The sequence below is a fragment of the Mytilus edulis genome, chromosome 7 (assembly GCF_963676685.1).
Source record: "Mytilus edulis chromosome 7, xbMytEdul2.2, whole genome shotgun sequence".
In the NCBI taxonomy this organism is placed as follows: domain Eukaryota; kingdom Metazoa; phylum Mollusca; class Bivalvia; order Mytilida; family Mytilidae; genus Mytilus; species Mytilus edulis.
Window position 1 is genome coordinate 46531204 of NC_092350.1, and position 26769 is coordinate 46557972.

Sequence of the window (26769 nt, forward strand, 5' to 3'; positions counted from 1 at the left end):
TTTAAATTTTGTTTAGCTTCTTTCAATTCATTCTCAAGACGTTCTTTTTCTCCTTCTAAATTCCTTCTTTCTAAATTCTTAACCTCAGTCTCCCATTCGTTTGTCAGTTTCAAATAGTAAAGTTCATTTGTTTCTATTATTTTGCTGTCTAATATTCCTTTCTTTTCTTTTCGTTTTGTTTTATTTATTTCTTCGTTTTGGTTTTCGTCTTCTTCTTCGGCAATTCGCATCAACCTTATTTGTAAATTACTTTCTGCTACCAACAGCATTTCGTTCGTAAAGAAATTTCCATCATTTTCCAATAGCAGTTCATTAATCAAAAGATTTAACTCAGCGCATTGTTTTTCTTTCAACGCATTGGCTGATTTGTTATCAAAGGCAATATAGCGATTATTTTATTTCTGTTGTAATGATTTGAGCTCAGGAGTTGAATCAACTATGAACTGATGAAGGGTGACATTATCTTCATCAGGTTCATCTTTTCTTGTAAAAAGAATAATCATATATCTAAATACGCCCTCTCTAAAATGATCGACAAAATATTGAACAGTATCTTGTTCTTCCTTTGTAAATCTTCCTATCCTAGTAACAAGTACAACAGCATGTGGCCCGGGTAAAATCGTTTCTGTACATTTTACTAATTCATTTGATATATTTCTATTAGTAAATCGAGTATCAAAGAGTCCTGGAGTATGTACTACTGTTATCATTCTTCCAAATCTTGTCGCTTGTGATACCTGGCATTTGTCAGTGACAGACTCACCAGAAACAGCAGAATGGAAGACATTTGTATTTAGAATATTATTTCCGGTTGCACTTTTACCGGACCCAGTTTTACCTATAAGCAAAATTCGTCTTTCAGCATTTTCTTCCATATTTGCAAGGGGAGAATTTTTCTCAGTCCACTTTAAATTAATCTGAAATTATGATATTATGTAACAAGCTTGAAAATTGTATTTACTGCATTAAATGTATATCCATGAATATAGTATATCACTGGAATTTTACTTGCCAATGACCACTAGTGGATCGGGACTGATTACCTTTTCGGGGCACTTGATTTCGTCTTGTTGGTGGATTTTTTTTGTGTTTCATCTATCAGTCAGTGTGCTGGGGGGACGTCTGTTTCTTGGTATAATTTGTACTGCTTTAATTTTTTCCCATATTCAACCTTTCAAACATCTGTCTTTTAAAGACGTTTCAATTTTCTAATGTGCCATATTCTGCCTTGGGTGTGTCATATGAAGAAAATAAAGGCATTAGAAGACATCATATCATTATCTTAAAGTTACGACCATCCGAAGATGGGAGACAACTCTAGGGATACATTTTTCTTTTCCGATTTTCGTGCATTAAAAATATGTTTCAGTAAAACCGCTTGTCTCAAACATACTAATTGTCAGTGCGTTGATATTGAAACAAAATTTGATACATAAAAACATTCCAATTTTCGTAAAATGATCATTCAATAATTCGAGCATGATGGTCGTAACTAAAAAAACAAAAATGTTCAGGATGGTCGTAACTTAAAATTGTGATGGTCGTAACTCTTTATTAAATAGGACCTAATAAGACAAGTCAATAGTTTTAAACGTGTCTTTTGTTATATGAATATATTATATGATATATTTGTGAAGTTGATTTCACTAAATGATAAAAACTAAAAGAGGTGAAGAGAGGGATACCTGTAAAGTGCGAAAGGAAAGAAAATTGGAACGAATCGAAAAAAAAAACCATTACAAAATGAAAAGACCAGTCACTGTTACTTAAAATATAATGTATGAAATCAACCAAGAGGCAACTAATTATAAGCTGTTAAGTTTAATAACAATATAAATTTCTCAAAAGTGGAGAATTCATATTGACACACAGCTCTGGTTATGATCATTCTTAGTTACGAATTAAGAAAAGGCGATTTTAACAAATTTGACATCACATGAAATAACAGTATCCTGATTTATTTTCTTTATATTTTGCATGTATTGAAAAGATGAAAAGATAAACTTTTTAAAAACTAGTATGTACCTACTAGGTGGAATTTAAAAGAAAATCTACAATTTAAAATTGATACTTTAAGTCGAAAGAGCCTAAGTAAGGAGTCAAAATAATGTTATGGGGATCGTTATCGAGACAAGACCATATCCGCGAATTTGCAGGTCCGTAATCGAATTAAACAACATACATCTTATTCTTAGCCTGGATTTTGAGAAGTCGTATTGTCATTTGGTATATAGTCAAGCTGATTATAAGGTGCAAATTCGAAGTTCAGGTATAATTATTACCCGTGGTTTTAGAAAATTCTGAATACGCCTATTGGTACCATGCTATCTGTTATACATCTTTGTGTTTCTTATGGAAAATGCCATGAACCCTGGACCACACGGTTTTTATTCCCAATTCATAAAGGGAATGATGCGTCCGATCTTAATAACTATCGAGGAATTACAATTATTGATTCATTGTGGAAGCCTTTTTAATAAGATACTTGATACACGTCTTTGTAAATCCTTAGATAAATATCATAATATTGATGAGAGCCAAATTTGGTTTACAAAAATAAAAAAATAAAAAAAAACAAAAAAAAACACGACCATCTGACCATATGTTCATTCTAGAAACTATTATAAATAAGTATTGTAATTAAAAAGAAGGTTGAATGTTTGCCTGCTTTGTTGATTTCCATAAGGCTTTTGGTACTGTCATTCTCCTAGGGATAAAACTTAAGCTATTGAATATAGTTAGAGAGTATGGTAAGAGATCTCTTTAGATCTAAAGTTGGAGTAAAACAGGGAGACAATTTGGGTCCAAATTTGTTTAAAATTTTTATAAATGAACTTCCTGATTGTGTTAAAAGTTCCCCTGATCCAGCTGTTGTTTATTCACGACCAGCCTATTCTTTACTATACATATGCTGATGATCTTGCCATTTTTTGAACTTCAGGCTTATCCAAAGATTCTTTCAGAAATGCTACTAAGCATTGAATTTTGTAAACATTTGGATTCTTATAAATTCTATATGTAACTTTTGGACTAGTTTAAATCTCGGTCTATTTCTTAAATGTATTCTTACATACTTTTGATTTTTTAACCCTGTATGCTAGCATTCCCAGGAAAATTTTAAAATTGTTTGTATGCACATTGAACGACAAATTTATGTGACGTAAAAAATTTTCTGACGTCAGAAACTCAAATCAATAAATGTGTTCGTAGATAGTAGATGTTTTTGTGTTCTGTTAAATTGTTCCTTTTAAAATTGTTAAACGATGATGACTGATGTACCCATATTTTGACTATTATATTTATTGTGTCTGTTTATTTAACGCATCAATGTAAAAATATCGGAAATTGATGAGACTGTCATTAAAGTGAGAGGGTTAGCGCTATAGAACCAGGTTTAATCCACCATTTTCTACATTTGAAAATGCCTGTACCAAGTCAGGAATATGACAGTTCTTGTCCATTCGTTTTTGATGCGTTTTGTTATTTGATTTTGCCATGTGATTAGGGACTTTCCCAATTGATCTTCCTCTAAGTTCAGTATTTTTGTGATTTTACTTTTTACTTGGTGTTACCAAAAGAGAAACACACTTTGCCAATCTTTCTTAACTCGGTAGATTCACTCTGTATTTTGTCATTGCAAAGTCTATGATCCGATACTGGCACAGGCTTGACAATTTGGGATCATCTTTCCACTACTAGAGGAGGCATATTTAGAGTCAAAATTGCTACACGAGTTAAAAAAAAATCCTTCACAGTATGGATCCTTAAACTTCTTTCTAAAGAATATGGGGGTCAGCAATTCACATTGTTTACTATATGCTGATGATAATGTTATTTTTTTTTTGAATTTCAGCAAAAGGACTTCAGCAAACAGTATTCATACATAGCTTGTAGCCAGGATAATATTTAAAAGATCAACTCAGCGTGCTGGTCTTTTAAATCTGAGTACATTCATACAATATAAACATATAACATACATATTATTTTCAACATACATATGTATGTGATAGTTGCCGCAGTACATTTAGTTCTACCTTGTAATATTATCTTAGCTACAAGGCTGGCTATAAACTACTGATATTTGATCTTACTCTTAAATTCAAAGCGTGTATCATTGTAAAATATATACCTGCATATATGTATGTAATATTTGCCGCAGTACATTTAGTTCTACCTTGTAATATTATCCTTGCTACAAGCCTGTCTACAAACTACTGATATTTGATCTTACTCTTAAATTCAACGCGTGTAGCATTGTAAAATATCTCAACCTTATTCATACTTTGTAGGTTAACACAATGTTCATTGCGACACCATATATGGATTAAGTTTTTATTCTAAACCAATACTTAGAACAATTATCAATGATATACCGCAAGATCGTCATGCAATCGATAAAAAATAAAGACAACACGATAAAAACACCAGGCATTTGTGGATTTTCATTAATCATGATTCACCAAAAGCCGAATATTTGAAAGCCAGGGGTTTATAAAAACTGCAATAGCTGATTAAAAATTAAAGAAGATTGTTCAAAATTGTACGTTCAATAATTTCATCTGCCGACATGATTGCAGGAAATAAAATGTCGTAAATATAAAAAAATCTGAAAGCAAATATTCAATAATTTTATGCCTTAACGTACAGTAAAAATATATTTATACTCAACCCTAACATACTATTTGGCTTAATGCGAGTTGATTAGTTTTCACTGTTTCTCCTAAATGATGGTCGTTTGGAACATATCAAAAATGTATGATTGATAATTCTTTAAATGAATTTCTGCATACCATTATCAGAGTAACAAATGAAATAATATTTTTTGTAGTAAACTTTATATAACAACTGAGTTTATTAACATGGTTATGCATGTGCACAGTACTTTTAAAATAGCTTGATAAAAGTTCGTCTAAATACATGAGTTACGGTCATCTTTCAAAGTTACGACCATCTTGTGTCGGTTACGACCATCATCCAAGATACTATAGTTGACATTACGACCATCATAAGTTAAAGTTACGACCATCATGCTCGAATTTTTGAATGACCATTTAACGAAACGTGGAAGGATTTTATGTATCAAATTTGGTTTCAATAAGAATGCACTCACGATATGTGTATATGAGACAAGCGGTTTGACTCAAATGAACCTTTTACTGCACGAAAATCGGAAAAGAAAAACTTATCCCTAGAGTTGTCTCCCATATTCAGATGGTCGTAACTTTTAGTTACGACCATCCGCTTACCACCAGTGAATGTAGTGATTGGTATGTCATCGTGACGTAATTCACTGCATATGTCACAGTATTGTTTTATTTGGCGTAAAATAAAAATTGCTAAATTTGTCTTTTCTATTCTCTAACTTTAGTTTGCATCTACCAAATATGAGGGAGGATAGGGGTGGTCTTATCCCTTCTTCCACCACTATTTTCCTTTCTCCCACCCACTATCTCATTTCACCCATCCCTCTTCTCCATTCTCATAACAGAAAACTGTATCTCCCTTTTAAATATAGATATGGAATATAAAGTAAAATAATCATTGATGAGAGATTTTAGCAAAAAAGTTACAGGTGAGCGATTCAGGCTCTTGAGAGCCTCTTGTTTATATACTGTATATAGTCAATTTGACAATTAATTTTCCAATTTTGGCTAGAGGGAAACAATTTTATCATGGACAGTAAAAACCGCTTTCAAAAAGATTATGCAATTCCCAACCCCCACCACTTTTCAATTTAAAAGAAAACACTCGAAAATTAATATCATATTCTTTTTACACTTCTTCTGTTTTAGATGAAGAATCCAAGGATGATTTATACAGAACAACAACAATAGATATAAATAATGTCAAGCAATGGAAAGCTCACCAACTGCGGACAAAAAAAAACAAGATGAAGCAAGACTGAAGCTCATGGAGTCACTGGAACCGCATCAACTATTACTAGTTATGGATTGGGCAATGAAGTTTTTGCCAATGCGTTACAGGGAAAAACAGTCTGATTTCTTCGGCCAGAAAGGTCTGAATTGGTCAGTGTAGCTATTTTCAAACCAGAAAATAATACATTGCATGTAATTAACATGATTAATGATTATTATAATGCAATATTTTGTTTTTTCAGACCAAAACAATATTTGAACTTGATCTTTTTAAAACTTGTCATGGTTAAACTTTATTCCAGAAGCATTTTTTTTTATAATTCAATATCTTTACTTCTTTAAGCATGACAAATATACATGCATGCAACTGAAAAACATTTAAGGACCATATTAATCTCTTCAAAAAATTATCATATAAAAAAAAATGATCTCTAAATTTTCATGTAAACTATATACCAAACACGGTATCAATTAGTTATAATACTGTTTGTCCTTTGCATCTATGCAATGTACTTACCACTATTGTTATCAATTTTGCAAGTTAAACTGAACTTGATCATTTGTATGATTTAAAAAGAATATGATATGACTGTTCCATGAATTCATAAAATAGATACAAAATGTAATAACACTAGACAAATAATCATATTTAGATATTAAAAATTTTCTTTTCTTTAAAGAAGAAATTAAACAATTTATGCAACAATTTGAAGTTTTATCTTATGATACATTATACAGATCATGCTTTTATAGATATTTATATTAATTTCAGCACAGGGCATATGCTCATCTTTTTGACGGGGTACGTCAAGATCTGTTTGCTGTGGCATCCATCATAGAAAATACATTGATGACCATTAAGAAGCAAATGCCGGATATAGAGGAGGTTTTTATGCGTAGCGATAATGCAAGTTGCTACCATTGTGGGTGTTTGTGGCTCAGTTTATATTGAATAAGTCAAAGAACAGGTAAATAGTGAAGTTTTTATATGTCCAAATAAAACAATAGATTTGTTGTTCTTCTGTGCAACCCAATCTGAAAAACCTGTAAAAGTTTGGAAATTTTGAGGAAAACACATGAACACTGGTTAAATAAACTAGTGCCAGAGATGCTGTCTGACGAGACACACTTAACTACCTCTTATTTTTTTATTTAAAAAAAACTAAGATTAGAAAACAGATCTGAAGTTTCTTCTTTAGGCATGGTATTGGTGAGGTTTTTAAATAATCATGTTAAATAAAGAATTAAATATTTTAGTACCTATAAAAACAAGTAACATAAAATATGAATTAAGGCATGCTTGCACTTATCAAAATGTCAAACTGCAAATCTTGCAAAGGTAAATATAAATAATAAGATGTGGTATGAGTGCCAATGACACAACTCTCCATCAAAGTCATAATGTGTTTTATTAAGTTTAATAATATTAGAGGTTAAAGGCTATCTGATATTGATTAATAAAATAAAAACAACAATAATGTTTATCAGATTTTTAATTTCAATCCTGAACAATTGACATTTTTTCTTTAGTATTTGTGATTTTATTCCAGGTTTGAAGATACTGAGGTACGACTATAGTGAGGCACAGTCTGGGAAAAGCTTCTTTGATGCGAAAATAGCCCATATGCGTTCCAAAATGAAAATGTTTGTCTTTTCAGGCAATAATATTTCATCAGCAGAAGAAATGCAGGCTGCAAAAGCCAATTATGAGTGGAGCTGGTGTCACTGGGTGTCAATGCGCAGTTGCTGATGTGGATACTTCCAAACAAGAGATGACAAGCCATAGATTTAAGGGTGTGAACAGTTTTTCAAACTTAGAGTTTCAAGATGGGGATATTCTTGTTTGAAATTCTTACAATATTGGAATTGGCAAAAAATTCGAAGGTCATCCGTGCTACGGCAAGAGCAAGTTGAAACAGAATTAAATGTTATAAAAAAATTTAGTGAACCAAGAGCCACTTATGGGGCAATAAAATCAAAAGACAATTCAACAACAGCCAATCATCAAGAGTCTGATATTTTTTAATGTCCTGAACCTGGCTTTGTGCCACTTTTTTATCATGTCATGACAATGAAACCCATTAAAGTAGTAGAAAACACCTCATAAATGGACTTTCCAAATATGACAAAGTAAGGAAGCGTTGGGTAGAAACTTGTAATGTCAACTTTCATAATACTATCAATTTTAGTAATACGTCAGACAGAGACACAGTAGGAACCTCATCAGAAGACATGGGATGGACCTTAAGAAAAGAACGAAAATTTGTAAGATTTTCTACTGAAGTTTAAGATTTTCTTTAGCAAGAATGTGAAGCAGGGCAATTAGTGGAAAGAAATCTAACCAAGTTACAACATTTATTTTGCTTTTGTAGAAATTAATTTTTTCATCCTTGGCGACAACAGATCGTACAATCGTACAATGTCTAAAAAATATCGAGTAGTCACATCAGCTACGGTGGGGCGAAAAATACCAGACAGAGTGTCAATCCATAGATCGAAAAAAAACTGACAACGCCTGGATAAAAAAATAAGACAAACAGACAAATGATAGAACACAACACTCAATATTGTGACTAAAGACTAAGAAACACGAACACTACCAAAAACTGGGGTATCAGGTGCTCCGGAAGGGTAAGCAGATCCTGCCCCACATGTGGCACCCGTCGTGTTGCTCATGTTATTACAAACCCTTAAATAGTATAATTCGGTAATTGTTCAATATTATTTTTGAATAAAAGGAGGACATGCTGACCTTCCTAATTGTTATGTACAGCTGGTTGCAGTGTTTTTGGTTTATTAATTAATAGATAAACTGAAAAATTAAATGCACCTTAATTTGTCCCTTACTTTCGGATATGAAAACTACAGATCTTGGTGATGCTCTAATAATAAATGATGTCACTTAAAGTTGATATGGACACAATTTGTTAGTCAGTGTGTGTGTTAAGCAATCCATCCTTGGTTAACACATATACTGATTAATGATACCCGCCTATAAGACATTGATAAACAAGTAGAAATATGGTCAATTTTGATTGATACAGTCAAATATTTTTGTTTTGCTAGACAGATTTGACCCTTTGATATTTTGAATAAAAAGAAAACATCTTGCAATAAGAATAAACATATTCCTACGACCAATTTTGCTTTTGTAATTGACTGTGATCTAAAAACTAGTCGAACCAGTTCTTAAACCTGTTGCAGCTAAATTTTGACCAAATCACTGATAGGCAAGTTGAATTACTGTCAAATGACTGTACATGATAGCTTTGCCCCAATCTGTGCTGTCAACATATTTTTAAAAGTTTAAATATAATTGTGAAAACACGTAAAACTATATGATAAAAGAACTTACATTGATTTAATGTTCCTCTTCACTTATGCAAGGATTCCTCTTAGTAAAACGATCTACTACTTGTCCTTTTATACAATGACATCAACATAGAAAAAATACTGCTGACTTCTTATTCGTCTTTATGTTTTTAATAATTATAGACAATACATCTGTGTAATCTGCTGGACTTGTTAATATCTTTAACTGAGAAATAAAATAAGATTAATGGTTCCTGATTAAGGTGACACAGTTGAATATTGTATATCAAAACGAAGTTGATGTAGAGTTAGATAAAAGTATGAATCACTTGAAGTTTAGTTGGTTGACCGTTATGGAATAACCGTTTCACAAATGATATCGGATATGTTCCTTACGTCGTAACTACAATCCCCTTCCCTTTCATGAATGTGACCTACCGAATTAGACTATTTACCGGATTTGTAATCACATAAGCAACACGACGGGTGCCACATGTGGAGCAGGATCTGCTTACTCTTCCGGAGCACCTGAGATCACCCCTAGTTTTTGGTGGGGTTCGTGTTGTTTATTCTTTAGTTTTATATGTTGTGTCATGTGTGCTATTGTTTTTCTGTTTGTCTTTTTCATTTTTAGCCATGGCGTTGTCAGTTTGTTTTAGATTTATGAGTTTAACTGTCCCTTTGGTATCTTTCGTCCCTCTTTTAGTTTATCAAACACAATATCTTTACTACAAGGATCGACATTATAGAACTGTTTAACTCCTTAGCGTACATAATATCTAAATGTGCTTATAACATATTATACTGTTGTTTTCGTTTGTCTATGTGTTGCACATGTATATTTCATTCGATTTTAATACATAAATGTTGCCGTTAGTTTTCTCGTTTCAATTGTTTTACATTGTAATTTCGGGGTCTTTTATAGCTGACTATGTGGTATGGGCATTGTTCATAGTTGAAAGCCGCATAGTGAACTATAGTTGTTAATAAGTGTGTCATCTTGGTTTCTTATGGAGAGTTGCCTCATTTGTAGTCATGCCACATCTTTTTTATATTAGTCATTTGCTAATATTCAAGTCATATATGTTAAATATAATAACACGCCTCATGTCGAAGCATGCACCCAAACTATCCACTTAAAAACATAATGCAAATTGACATGTTTTTTTATTTTATTAAAATCAATTTGAATGATATTTGTGACGTCATATAAATAACACAAGTACATATATTTTCAACATGATGAAATATTTCCTTTTTAGAAATAGTATACGTGATGAATAATGACGATGATGGTAAAAATAAGTCTTCATTTGAAAAAAAAAAGTATTGTAGTTCAAAAAAGGTCTTTTACAATTCATAACAAAGTTGAAAAGTGGTCACGAATACTTGTGTTTAAAGGGGCTCGCGGGGTTTAATCATGTTTTTCCCGTAACATAGGATTTCTCTATATTTTCTATAAATGAGCTTTATCTTATACTTAATAGAAAAATAAAATAAGAAAATGAGGTCACCGTTCATTTACGCTCACAATCTGCCTTCGAAAGAAGCATACATTTTTTAAATGTACTTTTTTTCTGTTGAACTAATAGGAAAAATAAAGGTAATATCGAAATTAAAAAAAAAGTGAATCACAGAAATCGCTCAAATTTTACAATAGTTTAGTTTAAGTACAGCTTATTTGAAAATGAAAACAAAAAATATAGGTCTCTGATGAGTTAAAAAAGATATTCCAATTCTAAGGCAAAAAATGGCATTTATGCACCAAAGAGAGATAATTTGGAGCTTTTTCAATAATATATACATGTTAAAAGTCATCTACGGACAAAACGAATTGATACTTTTTAATGATGTTTTTACCACATGATAAAGTAAAAACTAATAAAGTTATATATGAAATGTGTGATGAACAAAAAAATGTGTATTTTTTCTGAAATTTGTATACCCTCGAGCCTCCTTAAGTGTCGAAATCATCATGAGATATGAATAAGTCATTAGTCATACGAACCGTTAAAGAGAAAGAGTTTTTAATTAAAAAAAATTGTTGGGACTATAAAAAAAAACAGTTCAAATTTGACAGATTTTGAAAATGTTAGAAATCTTACATCTTTTCAATCTTGCTTGGTTCGGGTCTCTCATGATATATTGTTCCATGCTATAATGCGTCTTTATCAAAATCCCTTAATAACGAGTAATACAGGTATATTCGTTATTTAACAAAAGAAGTTGAGCAACACAAAAAGAAGAAAAATGGTTATTTAAGAAATAGACGTCCAACAGCTAAAACTGAATAAGAACACGTTAAGATAAAACTGAACTGACGAAATAATTCTAACAAATTCACAATGTAGCAAACGAATGTGCATACAAAAGGGTAAACAGAAAATGATCTCAGTCATATATTCATTGAAAGACTTATATACTACGATTCCCACATAAGTTATTAAATTGTAAGGTTGCAAGAATGTGATCTCATGTATCTGTATTTTTTTCTAATAATTATGCGTTTAAAAAAACCATATAATTATCACTCAAATGTTCTGAATGGCATCTGTCATGTTATTATACCTTGTTAGTAAGAGTAGCTTTTAATTGCTGATAAAAAAAAAATATTTGTTCAATAAATGTTTTATCTTTTAGTTTTTTGATACCAGGTGTCGTATTGAAATCATACAATATGAAACTTTTGTTTGCAAATATTTAAGGAAGTTCGCTACTCAGTTTCAAAATAAATAGCTTTTCATAACACTACTATATATTGATCGGGGATTAATTGAGGAAACAAAAAAGCAAAAAAATATATAGAGGTCAATGTGCTTGTTTTCGAGATATTAAAATGTTGGCGGGAAAATGTTCTCTCTTGATTTTTCTTAGCTTTATCATTGACAAGTTTAAGTTCTCATAAACTATTAAAAAATAAATTCAATTTGATAAGACTTTTACAAATGGCTTATAATTATAAATGCAAAAGATTTATAAAAAGAAAATTGGAGGTCAATGGGCAAACATTTTTAGGGATTCAAATGGATAAAACAAGAGGTTTCCGAAAATCTGACAACAATTCCAAAACATGACAAGCGAACATCCTTAATGTATAAAAACTCTCTCTTTTTTTACTAGGGAAAAATGCGAAATAAATCAGTTTATAAATGTACACACTAAATTGAAAATAAACAGACTTATACGAAAAGGACTTGTTCCCCCTACAGCACCGTTCGAAACATCTGTAGCAGATTATTTCTAATGTGAAGTTTATTAGGATAATTTGACATTTTGGTTTGCGCCTGAAGTATATATTAAGAAAAAAGATATATATTGTAACAATGATTTTTAAATAGTACATCTTAGTTTGTTATTATTTGTGCATGCTTATATATAAAAGGAATATATACGTCTGAGTCAGTGACAACCCTACAACAGATGTATCCATCGGATCGCCATCAATGATGGTGATACATGGCTGTGTACATAATGTATATACAACTCGTCTAAACATCAACCCAACAATGTTAGATCTGTAAATTTGCTTTCGCAAATTTTTGGTTCTTCCCTCGCCGGGATTCGAACCCATGCTACTGTGATAAAAGGGATATGTGATATGATTGCCAATGAGACAATTCTTCAACAAAATGACACTGAAATTGTTCATTTATATATATAAAAAAGGCGGTTGATACCAATGACCCAAAAGTGTTAAGAATGGTCGCATCCCTTGTTTTTGAAAATTTGGTAAGATGTTCAGTAACCTTGTTTTATCCATGCATAATCATTATAAATTTTGCCCGCTAACCCCGACTTTTCTTTTCATAGTTTTAAAACAAATAATTCAGGATCATTGTGGTTTACATAGGTTTGAATAAAAACAGTTGCACATGTTGAAGGTTTTGATAAATAAAGAGAAATACTAATTTTCAACAAAATTTACAATGGCTTTCAACCTCGGAACCTTCATTTGTGCTGCTGCGTTAGAGCCGTTATTAATTAATAAGGTATTAATTTTGTCTAAAGCTGGTTAAATTCAAACAGAGTAGCCAATATAGTTTGTTAAATAAAAAAAATGACAAAAACATAGCATTCTACTCTTCATAAGATAACTGAAAGTTTACATTTTAACAATTTTGTAAAACTGCTATATTTTGAGGCTAAAAAGGGGTTTTACCGGACATACTCCTTTACCAGAAGTAATTCATTTGATTTTCATTACCAAAATATCACAGAAAAATCAATATGTCGATACTTGGCATGAAAAAGATAATAATAATAATCTATTTTATTATTGTGTCACATATTGGATGACACACATATTATACAACAAATTAAAACATACACAAAACTATTAATACACAGCCATATCATTTGGCTTATGAGACACATTGTACAAAATATGTATACATGTTCTTAAAAAGCCATCGATACTTTGAAATACTATATTTTTTTAAACAAATAACTATGATTTAAGAGTATTTTCAACATGATGAATAAAACTTATTAAGTAAAAAATGTTCAAAAATGTTTTGTAAAAAATATTTACTTTACATGTTTATAGAACTTCACACATATATTAGATATCTACATTAAGATATTGCGGGAAAATAAATCAACTGATATGCATAATGTAAATACACAGAATGAATTAAAATAATTATTCACTGTTCAAAATGTAAGTAAACAATTTATGTCGCATGAAAGATGGTTGAAAATTATGTAAATAATTTACGTCGCATAAAAAAATTATGAATACTTTTACATAAAAAAGACTGAATCTCGGAGCATTTCATGATTTGTATAAATTTTAAATCGTCAATCAAATTGTCGAAACTATTAATATGTTGGGGACATTCTGAGTGAAGGTCAAATCTTAAGTCATTATCTAGACAACAGTTCAATAAAAAAAAATGTTTGTGGCATAGTACAAGGTCCCCTTTTTCTCAGACCGTTTATGACGTCTCTGCGCTAAATATATTGAATATTAAATCTGTACTGATTGATATTTTCTCTTAGATGCATTCTTTTTTATCATAAGTTGTTAGTAGCTTTGAACTAGCTGTCAGTAATTGGGAGTACATTTTAAGATCTATTTTTTGTGTCTTTTTGGTGTTTTTTGTTGTACAAGTACCCTTCCATGTCAACTTCGTGTTTGTGTCTGGTATTTTTCTATTTGTATCCACCTGATGAGTTCAGCATTATTAAACTGATTTTCATAGTTCGTTCTTATATTACACTGTTACAACACTGTCCCTGGTAAGGGGGAGGATTGGGATCCTGCTAACATGATAAATCTCACCAATGTCTGTCAAAAATCAGGATCCTGTAATGCCTGTGTGGTTGTTTTTTGTTGAGCTTCATATTGGTTTTTGTTCGATTTATTTTATATTAATTAGACTGTCAAATACCCGTTTGAATTGTGTTATATTTGTCATTCAAGAGTTTATGTATAGCTAACAAAGCGGTATGAACTCGCTCGTTGTTGAAGGCCGTACTGTGACATATAGTTCTATGACATTTAGTCTATTATGGAGATTTGTCTCATCACCAATCATATCACATTTAAATCTATTACTTAAAATTAGTTCCTATCACATTCTAGACTTTAAAACATTGAGAATGTTGTTATTGAAAATATGAACATAATATTTGGAAGTAGAAACAACGTGTATTTATCTTTCAATTATTTTGATATTAATTTTATGAATGTGTAAAAAGTAAAATCACTAAAATACTCAGGGAAAAATCAAATCGTGAAGTCCCTAATCACATGACAAACATCAAATGACAAAACACAAAAAAGACGAATGGACAACAACTGTCATATTTTGACTAGGTACAGGCATTTTCAAATGTAGAAAATGGTGGATTTAGTCTGGTTTTATAGTGATAAACCTCTCACTTTGTACGATAGTGTCGTCATATTCCGTTACATTTACAATGATATGTGAACTAAACAGATTTAATGAATAAAATACTCAAAATATGGGTACAACAGTCATCTTCGTGTTACAATTTTAAAGAAAAATTTATACGTCACATATTTTTGTCGTTCAATGTTTATACAAACAACTCTAAAATTTCACATGGGCAATGTTAGCATACAGGGTTAAACAATCAAAAGTATGTAAATTAGTTTCAGAAATAACCCGATATTTAAAATAGTCCAAAAGGTTAATGTTCTATGAATTCATGATATTTATTCATATGAGTACCGATACAACGAGATCTACGATATTTGTTCATGTTTGCAACAATTTATCAAAGACACAAACAAAAACAATATCAATTTTGAACAATATATACCTATCTTTAGAATATGTAATTGCAAGCTATAGATATACCCGTGACAAGTAAACAAATGAATTTAAAGACCAACTATCGAATATCGATTTACAACATTTACATTTAATTCTCAAAATTAAAAACATCAGAGAATCATGAATATCGAAACGTATAATTTCAAACTTCTATTGAAAAAGATATAAAAGAATATGTATATAAACATAAATGACCATAACAGTTCTGTTTTTGAACAATTTTCATTACAAAACAAAATTGTGTTATACATTTCCTTTGAAGTTTTTTTTTTTTTTTTTTGTAGAAAAATAAACAGTTATTATTAGCAATTATCAATATCATTTTGTTACGAATATTTCATTACAAGGGCAACATCATTGGCTTTTTTTTTCTTTTTCTTTTAGTCGGATTTTTAACAAACTGTTTTTAATATCAATCCATTAATATTATAAGTATCGATAAAAGAGTATTTGCGGTATATGTTCACAAAAACAGAAAAATATAGAGACTAAGCAACACGCACCCCCCCCCCCCCCAAAAAAACCAACTGTAATATTAAACCTACCTGTTTTCTCCACTTGTAACTTTGATTAACGATTAAAAAAAAATTATAGTTAATTGTAGTATAAAAACTAGGTCAGATTTAGTTTTTCCTGATAAACAGGTGTCATTAAATTGCCATGATAAATTTTTAACTTGATTGTAAAATTGTAAGGAATGTACCACCAAAAACAAAGAGAAATATACTGATGCATTTACAAGAAATACATGGTAGGAAAGTACCGAAGAAAACTTTCAGTTTTACAAATCCGAAGAGGGGGATTTTTTAAAGATTTTACATAAAGAGACAGTTGCAGAATCTAAGAAACTCACTGGTCTGGTACAGTAGGTAAATATCATTCATGAATTATTAAAGTTGATGTAGTTGTCAACGAAACCCCTCTGCAACGCGTTAGCGTAAAGTTGGTAAGTTCTAAACTTATTTCTGAATCAGGAAGCTATTTTCATCAATAAACAAAATTTTGATTTTCATTATTTTATTCTTCCAAACAGGTTAATTAACCTTACGTCTACATATTTATCACACCTAAAAAGGAATGTATTTGGAAGTATCAAAATAAATCATACCTGAAACAAGGAACTGTTAAGTAATTAGTAACTTTGAAGCATTCTTTTTAAGGCGTCATAAATAGCAAAACTATTGATGTGTCTCTAATCTCAATGCATACTTGTCAATTAAAACGGAATTATACCGTGCAAACCTCGACAAACCGGATCTTTTGATATAATTTTATTTTAGTATAATTCCGTTTCTGACCTAAATATAAAGTGCGTGTAACTCTGCAATCTATGTAATATTGCTATACAGAAAAAAAAAAAAAAAACACACAAGTTGGTTGTCATGGTTGTTATGATATTTAAAATGAATGCATACAAATGGGAGTCTGAAACAAAAAAAATAACCTTTGTTAACGTATTATCATCTTGAAGTTTGTAAATACGAGGGAACAGTCGTTGGTAACCTTGCCGTTAGTACGCACATAATTGATAAGTATATAACTTAGTGTGTATACTATTTGATATCTACCATGTAAATAGTATTGGCCTTTTATATTTGTTATGCTTAATGAATTGCCCTCTTTTCAAATTTCTACGAGTTCGGTATATTTGCAAATAATTTGTTTTGGACATGGCTAAATGTTAGTGATTACAAATAAATGTAGACATGTTTCTAATATGCCACAAATGTTCTGTTTTTTTTGGGTTTTTTTTTGTTTTGTTTTGTGTTTTATAATACAAGTTAGTCGTCATCAATTTTCTTTAGTTTTTTGTGTCTAGCTAATATACAGTTTGCATATAATTTTGAAACTTTATACTTTCAACTTATGACAGTCATTATTGTTCTTGAGTCTTTTCACATATTAACCTATTCAAGAAGGTGATGACATGTTCATGTAGATTTAAAGTAAAATTTAACAGTACATGAACTTCAAATTTAGGTTATTCAAAAGATCAATATTTCAAACATCAAATAGCATTGTAAAGCTCTACAGATTTTCCTAAAAGTTTATCCTTCAAAAGATGGTAAAAAACATAGGCCAATTGGACTTCAAATAAAAACAAACATCAATCAAAAGTATAGCTTTCTGATTGATGAACAAGTTCCAAGCCATTCGTTCAAAACTAACATTAGCTTCTAAAATAACTATTCTTTTTTAAGTCTTCTATTGCATGTATTAAAAAATTATTCTTTGAAATGTTCATTCTCGAAATGAAGATATCTTCTTACTAAAAAGGTGCAATTAAATCGAAATCTTCTCATCAAATATTCATCATTGTTTCGCAGATATATTCTTTTCATATGTTTCATTTAAATCTTTATGTCCATCATCTGTACACATGGTAGTGTGCTTTGAAGATGTCGTAGTCGTTCACATGCGTGCTGTCCTCTTCATTTCATTAAAAGAAACCAACCCATAATTTTAGCCTAAGTATTATCTTTTTATCTATTTGATGAATTCAATGGATCATCAATTAAGACAAAGCATTCTAACATTTCTTGACTGTCTTTATGACACAACGACTTTGATTAAACAAAACTAATGAGACTATTATCAATTCAAACCATTGAAGCAGGACATTTTAATAGTACACGTTAACTCACGTTATCATTAAGGATATGTTATTTTGTAAATAATTCAAACTTAAATGATTTTCATAGTTAATGAAAACGTTTTATTATTAAAAGGTTGTTTTTTTTCTTTAAAAGGGGACGTTTTTTAGTACTTATTATAGAAAATGTCACTTCATGCTTTTTTACGGGACAGGAGGGGGTTAAATATGAAGTGTTAACAAGAATGCTTATAACATAAAATTTACATTTCTTAAAGTAAGGTGTGCGTTTATAAAGTTTATAAATAAAATCACTTTGTTTGTGGCCAGGAGAGACGCTAAATATTTTCAATATACAAGTAAACGTACGCATACCTCTCTATTTTTAAATGGATTATCTTCTGATACACCATTTCATTCGTTTGATAGTTTGGTAGTAATGTGTAACTGTTTCTTCAGACGGCTAAGTAGATCATGCTCCATAAAGCGCACCCGTCGTGTTGCTTATGTTTAGAAGGCAGTACCGTATATAACACAATTACAAACAAAATAAACAAAAATATATAACAATCTGCGATACAAAAACTAACCAAATATGATATTTTTAAAAAGGTTGCTGCAGAAAAAGAACCAAATGTATTTTTCGCAAGAGCAGTTTCGACAATTTCACATTGTCACATATATCTGATTTGAATTAATAAAAATTAAAATATGACTTTGTTTTCAGTTGTTCCATTGGTCACTTTGTCAAACAAAACAAATACTACTTTGACAAGTTCTTAAAGACCTAATTTAAATCGTAAATAGAGCAATACCGCAAAATTGTCAAGTATATGCTTGACATCTCATATTAGTTCATGAGTTCAAAATTTTTTCTAAGGAATTAAAAATATAATGGGCGTCCAAGTGTGCAGTTTATTCCGAGTATTTTCCATTCCTTTTTTCTGTCAGTGCTTTAATTTTGATATTGTGTTGACAAAATATTGCTCTTCTAATTGACTAATATACCTTATGTATATATTTATGAATTAGCAGATATTATGTTTTAAACAAAAGCAAGGTATTTCTATGAATGTTCTAACAGCTTTTACTAATAATCCATCAAAATGCCACGGTTAATATCGGATTGGTATTATAAAATTATACAACGTCTATTATATGAGAACCGTAATGATTAACATTAATTTGAACAGATTAATTTAAGATAATGATATAACGTGTATTAACAGTATTTCCATAAGCGTAAATATGTCTTTTGATGATAAATTATATTGTTTTACAATTTGATTATACACACTATTCAATGAGGTTTGTAGGTTTACAGTGAAATAAAATTTGCATAAAGACATTGCAACAAAGACCTTTAAATAATCGAAAAGGTTTCCTAAAGCGTATGTCAAGAAATTGATATTTGCAATCTACAAAGGTATAAGGTAAATGAATAAGGTAAAAGATTGATTAATTTGTTATTGCAAAATGAAAAACAAATAAATACTTGTTCGATGGAATTCGCGTAGTGCTTCTGTTTTTAGAAAATAAAAACTGATAAATGTCTTTATGCAATAGAACTATAGTTTTAGTCATCTATTGCATTAATGATTTTAGGAACTACGGATGCTGCATCTTATAAAGAATAAAAACTACATTGCAGTTACCAGGCATAAGAACAATGAATAATACATAAACTTAATGAATGCTTGAATCAATCATAATCGATCTATAATTACGAGCAAGATACGTGATAATCTTGTTAGCGAATTCAAATCTTTTCTCGTATATTTTTATCTCTAATTTATTCAATGCAATACCTTATTTTCTATAGTACTATATGTATTTATTGCAAATTGTTTGAAAATTTTACGATTAAAACAATACATTTGAATAGCGGATTTATAATTTCTGGCCCATGAACATCTTCCAGCAATTCGTTTATAATACATCCTCGATTTAACGAAATGGCCAAGAATGCGAAAACGTTTGTGATCAACCATGCAGAAGAAAATGTGTAAAGCAAACAGTGACTTTTTCACATAACAAGGATTTTAATTTACTTTACACAATACAGATATAAAATCATATGTGTTACATTGGAATAACAGTGACTTTATTTCGGAAATTTTTACAGCAACGTGTTAAATCGACTTAATTGGTACACATTTACATTAAAGGGAAACTCCACAACACCGACGATAAACTTTTGTGTGGGATGCTTGAAAATTGTTTAGCATATGTTAATTAACTTGACATCTCATAGTGATGCATGGTTAACATCAACTTTTGAAACCTTGTCATTGACCGTAATTACAGAATACACCGAAGCAAACGGATATGTTTAGTAGTGTCAAATAAATCTATTGAAACGTCCCAGCATCATGCTCTGCCGTTTGATTCTTACAGACAAACAATTAATACGAATATATGTCTTATTCAATAGAAACCATAAAATATAAATCATGACAGTCTCTAGAGTTTATACCTTCCTTTGTTTAACCATCCATTTAGCGTTCGAAAGTGTGAATATGTTCGTACGTCAGGTAACACATTTAAAATTTAGCTCAGCGTGTCGTTTTTGTACAATACAGGGCTAGAATTTATATATCATGTATATGGCGTGTACATGTTATTGTCGTGTAGTTGTTTAACGAATCCATTTTTTGCTTTTTCCCGTATTTATTCGGATGTGTCTACATTTTGTGTTGCAAATGTCTGGTTATGTAATGTATTTCAGTTGTTTCCTGTAATTAATATTTCAGTTCTATCATGTACAGCTTTTGTTTAGTAATTTTATAAATTTACTGTTTGCAAAAGTATAAATTATTCTAAATAATAAGGATGTTCTGGTAACTTACAGAAAACCCTGGCCGTTTTTGGCACAACTTTTTTTTATCTTTAGGTCCTCGATGCTGTTCGACTTTGTGCTTGTTTCGGCTTTCAAACTTTTGTATCTTGGCATCACTAGTAGATCTTGTGTGGATAAAATGCACTTCTGGCGTATTAAAATTTTCAACTTGTTGCCTTTTGTTGGCTGTTGTTCGTGTGTTTCCTTGTCAATTGTATTCTCCAATTTATTTATATTGTAGTCCTGTGGTGTTGCGTTGTCATTTTAATGTTATGTTTCACATGGCTATTAAAGGGGAGGTTTGGCATGCCACAAAACCAGGTCCAACCCGCCATTTTTTCCTTAAAAAATGTCCTGTACCAAGTCAGAAATATGGCCATTGTTATATTATAGTTCGTTTCGGTGTGTGTTACATTTTAACGTTGCGTCGTTTGTTTTCTCTTATTTTTTAGTGTAAATTCACATTGCGATAAGACGTGTCACGGTACTTGTCTATCCCAAATTCATGTATTTGGTTTTGGTGTTATATTTGTTATTCTCGTGGGATTTTGTCTGATGCTTGGTCCGTTTCTGTATGCGTTACATTGTAGTGTTGTGTCGTTGTTCTCCTCTGATATTTAATGTGTTTCCCTCAGTTTTAGTTTGTTACCCCGATTTAGTTTTTTGTCCATGGATTTATGAGTTTGAACAGCGGTATACTACTGTTGCCTTTATTTATAGTTAACAAAAGTAGAAGTTGATACTTTTTTTTTTTTTATCATAGACACATTCACATACAATCTTAACAGAACATGGTCACAATGTGGTTTAATCCAATATTTCCACTATTAGAAAGTGCCTGTACCAAGTCCGGAATTTTACAGTTGTCTCCCATTTATGGGTTTAAACTTTTAATTTTGCGATTGGAAGATGGACCTCCCGATATTAAATGTCCAAGGAATTCGTCTTTTTTAGCTATATAAGTGATTATTTTCTGTTTGGCGGATGTAATTGATAAAGTCCTTTTGGCGTGGATCGGTATCTAAGCATCCACCAAATCAGTTGTTATTCTGTGGCACTTTTTTTATTTGTGCTTATGTGCAAATACATGGGTTTTCTAGTTACACAATCAGGTGCATTCCATAACTTTCAACATAAGAATATTACTTTCCAAAGTCAGAAATATGACGATGTTGCCATTCTTGTGATGAGTTTGAGCTTTAAATTATTAAATTTGACTTCCCGATTTAAATTTATCTTGGCGTTTGTTATTTTTCTATTTCTATAATATATACCATGATAATAGTAAAATGATATAAAAGTGACATTACAGCTTTTTATCTCTAAAAAGATTTTTTTTTAACATAATAGCATCACTGCAAGATTTCTGCCACTGTTCAAGTCATCAGTGCAACCGTATGACATACAGTAACTTAGTTCCTTATAAATGCAAATATACCTATATACTATATATAATATTTGGAAACGATTACATAGTGATGGCTATAATTATGCTGGTTACTATTCTCAATGAGGCGTCTTGTTGTGGATGTGGATACTGGAGGACAATGGGGTATAGCAAATCATTAATATCGTATTGCTAATATCAGTTTAGTTGTGTTTTTTCTTTCGTCCTTTTACGCACTGTTTGTCGAGTTTCAACAACATTAAGTTACTGCGCCACATTTCTGATTTGCCTCTCAAAAAATCTATTCATACAAATATTGATAGTGCATAAAAATAAGAAATGGTGGCATGAGTGCCATCGACACAAATCTTCATGGTTTCGTTTTTGACAAACTGTGTCCTTTATCAGAAAGTAAAACCACAAAACTACAAAACTTCCAAGAAAATTCAAATCGGACAGTAAATAATTAAATATCAGAATCAAAAGCTCAAACACATGGACCGAATGGTTAACTGTCATATTCCTTTCTCAGTACTTAGACAATATACGTATAGTGTCTTGAAATATGAAATGTATTTGTATAAGCCTTAGAAAGAAACGGGAGAATATAGTTATCAAAGGTACCATGATTATAATTTAGTACGCCAGACGCGCGGTTTTACCGAGCAATTCCGCCTGTTTTGTGCCGAATACAAATAAATTTGATATTTATAGACACTAAACGTATATAATCTTTCTACAGAAATCAATAGAAAAAATTAAAATGAAAAAAAATATGAAACAAGTATTGTTTAAAAAATAAAGCATTTTGAATTTCCCTCTTGGGGTACCATTTTGGGGTATTTCTTTATTAGCGTAGTCCAGGCGGTAAAACGTTCACATTTTAAGGTATTAGAAAGGGGAAAATACAATTTAATAAACATGGTATATAACTTACCAATTTGAAAACATACCTACTTTAAATCTATAAAAAATGACTATTGTTACTACACACTATCATGGTTGTGACGTGACGTTGTTGGTGAAATACAGTAGTTCCGGTAAGAAGAAGGGACTAATAGAGTAGTTGAGGTCATTGACGTATAAAGCGAACGTTTATACGTATAGCTTTATCTGTATAGTAAAATAGCTGATTGCAGTATAAAGGCATTTTCTTGTGTAGAAGATGGTGGATTAAACCTTAACGTATGGCCAGCTAAATCCTTACGTATGGCTAGCTTAAGGCATCTCGTACGGTTGTTTATATTTAGCAGACCTTTTCTGTTATGAATTTTGCGAATTCTTAAGTTGATGGAATGACCTTTAGTTGCTCAAATCTTTAAAATTCACATGCCTTTAAAATGTAAGTCATTTGCTACTCAGGAGAAACAGAAACATGTATACTGTGTATTACTTAAACACACATGACCTATTGCATTTGTATGGCATTTGTTCAATCGAAAGTATGTTTCACAGAAATCTGTTCAATTAGTTTAATTAGACTTTATGGACGTTTTTTCATATCAAATAGAGTAAACTATAAATTGAAAAAGTGTAAGCCAAATTTATCAAATCCAATCTCTGAACATGGTGTAATTTATTAGCAAATTAAAAAAAAAAACAAATGATTCTAATTTCGAATACAAAATTATTTCCAATTTACTTATTTTGTAAGTGGTATAACTTGAATTGTTATTCGAAGTTGGTAACATAACTTCATGGAGACAAACTTTAATCTTGATGCTTATGTATCAAATAAAATCAAACAGATGAGCATCGTAATCACAATTCGCAACTAACAACTGTTTTTTTGATTTACTATAACACAATGAAGTTGGATTGTCAAGACCATCGCTCGCCCCTAATACTATCTTATGTTGTTTTCCGTCAGGAGAGATACTAAGAACGTTCTGAGAGTTCATCCCCGCCACGTACACATTACCATCTTTATCGACAGCAATACCACGGGGATTTTTGAGAACGTCTCTATTTGTGAATGTCCATTTAAGTTTTCCTCGGAGGCTAAAACATTCAACGGCATTGGTTGTCGGATTTGAGTGAAATATTTTGTCATCAAATGTCGCCGTGTAACAGTCGTTCTGCATTTCAGCTCGGACTATGGTAGTTGTAGTGCTATCTGTTGGATCTATCATTAGTATGCCTTTGTTCTTACTGGAACAGACTAATTTATTTTTTTTAAGTGATATGCCAAAATTAGACGATTCTAGTAAAATTGTTTTCCTTATTTGTTCCTTCTCGAAATCTAGAATAGTAACGCACTTTTTTCTTGATGTACCAGATGAAACAGCTAATGTGTTGTCTGCCCTTATATAGACTATATCGTAAACGTTAGACGGCATTTTTATCTCATTTACTTTTGATCCGTCGATATTGAACACTTTAACCGTCGTGTCACAAAAGTAAGTAAACGCCAATTTACCATTCGGTAGTATGCAACACCCACAGATATTTGTTCCTTGCATATCTATCTGTCTTCTTTTCTGCAGCTTTATGTTATCAAGGGAGCTTGTTGTTACGTCTGGAACCAGTATCTGAGCTTGTTTTGTCTCATTTCTACTAAGCACAATATCGCATGGTTCAGTTTCATAATATATTTCCCCAAAGCTTTTGATATCGAAAGTGATATTCTGAATAGCAGTGTTGATTTTATAGTTTAAAGCACGATAATTTAAAGTCTCGCCTTGAATTAGTGAATGTAGACTATTGTCTTTGTTCATTACGTCTTTTTCTATTTGCTTGATTGAAAGAAAAAGCTGAAAGTCAGTTGCATATCGTTTGATGTTTGCAATGCTTTTCTGGTATTTGACTATTTCGTTTTCTTGCAGTTCCAATGATGACAAAAACTGACGAATTTTCATGTTTTCTTTTTTTTCAAAAGCGTCATAGTTTTTTATAAAATCGTCTTGTAGCTTGTCTAGATGTTTTATAATCATTGTTCGTGTCTCTTTAATTTCTTTTTTAAATTTCTTTCTTTTTTCGTTCAAATTCAACAGATTGTCTTCTTGTTGTTGACGGATTTTCTGTAAATTGTTTGTTACTTCATTCAATGTTTCCTCAATCTCGTAGTAGCCCTTAGAAGTTTTGACATTTTGAATAACATCATCAAAATTGTCGATATTATGGCATTCTCTGTGGTTTTCAACTATACATTTACTGCAGCAGGGACATTCATGCTTTCTGCAATAAAGTATAAATTTGTCTTTGTGTGTGCTACAAAATCGAGAGAACCTAAGTACTTCAATAGGTATGTTATTGTATTCAGTAACTGATATTGTTTTATGGTTTCTGGTTCCTTTGGATAAACGGTGGTGTTCGTGACATTCTTCACATAGTCCTTCATCACATTCTGTACACCAGACTATTAATGGTTTGTCGATGTTTCGTCGTTCACATACACCACAACATGCAGAAGATGATGCCATATTAAACAGCACTACGCACTACAATATAATAAATATATGATAAATAATCAATGGTTAAGAGTTTACCGGTGTCCTTTCATATCAAACAAAATTATCGATAATTCATCTGATGATATAAAGTCAAGTGGTACGTATGTAATCAAATATTATTTCTTTTATAATCCGTGTCGATCTACACCTTTTTGGATCATTCATTAAACAAACTAATCCACATGTGGTTGCTCATGATGTCAGTAGACGATTGGCCAAGTGAATAGTACATAACCTATATCAACACTCAGGCTAAACTGAAATGTGTTAACTGTTGTGAGAGAAATTGAAAACGTTATAAACATTTTTTTCTACACGTTAATTTTTGACCTTCATAAATTAATGTTCAATATGATAACAATTTTTAATAAATTACTTTAATTCATATCATTTTATTGTCAAGTTTGTCTGTTATTACTATGTGTTACCACTTGATATACAAACGTATTGATCCAAGTTTTACGCATCAAATCAAAATTGTAAGACGTAGAATTTTGGAGCATGGAACGCACTCGAACAGGATTTTGTTTATATAAACATGAACATTTTAAGGATGTTTGTTATCCTGGTATCTGTGATGAGTTAATTTAACGACCTCGTACAATATACAATGCGAGTAAAATGAACGATCATTTGAATAAACCTATTCTTAAAGGTTACCATTTTAACATGATGTATTTATCCAGAATTTTCATAATGAAATTTTAAGACAAACCTCTATGAGTATTAATCATTTACAGGGCTAATATATAAGTTAATCATCGTTCAACCAAGGGAATAGTATTGGTCTGTTTGAATAAGTATATTCAAATCATGGTTGCATTCTATTTATTTTTGTTTTAGATTTCACGATCATCAGTCATATCTTGTGCTGGACTCTGAACTGTTTAGTTAAACAGGCAGTAAAACCCTGTCATGAATATGAGTGTTAGATTATTGATGTTTAAAAACATGAAGAAGGAAAACGAAAATCTAGATACATGTTTGATTCTAGCTAAAGAAAAA

General features: G+C 31.0%; 2 protein-coding genes and 1 pseudogene across 2 annotated transcripts; 1 reads left to right on the plus strand and 2 right to left on the minus strand.

Annotated features, from left to right (window-relative positions):
• Positions 1-395: 395 nt before the first annotated feature.
• LOC139483159 (GTPase IMAP family member 7-like) lies at positions 396-875 on the minus strand. The gene has a single exon (XM_071267194.1). It carries the CDS (start codon positions 873-875, stop codon positions 396-398), a length of 480 nt encoding a protein of 159 aa, XP_071123295.1.
• Positions 876-5797: 4922 nt separating this feature from the next.
• LOC139481618 (uncharacterized) lies at positions 5798-7747 on the plus strand (annotated as a pseudogene).
• Positions 7748-24042: 16295 nt separating this feature from the next.
• LOC139483160 (uncharacterized) lies at positions 24043-25734 on the minus strand. Its single transcript, XM_071267195.1, has one exon. It carries the CDS (start codon positions 25732-25734, stop codon positions 24043-24045), a length of 1692 nt encoding a protein of 563 aa, XP_071123296.1.
• Positions 25735-26769: the final 1035 nt, after the last annotated feature.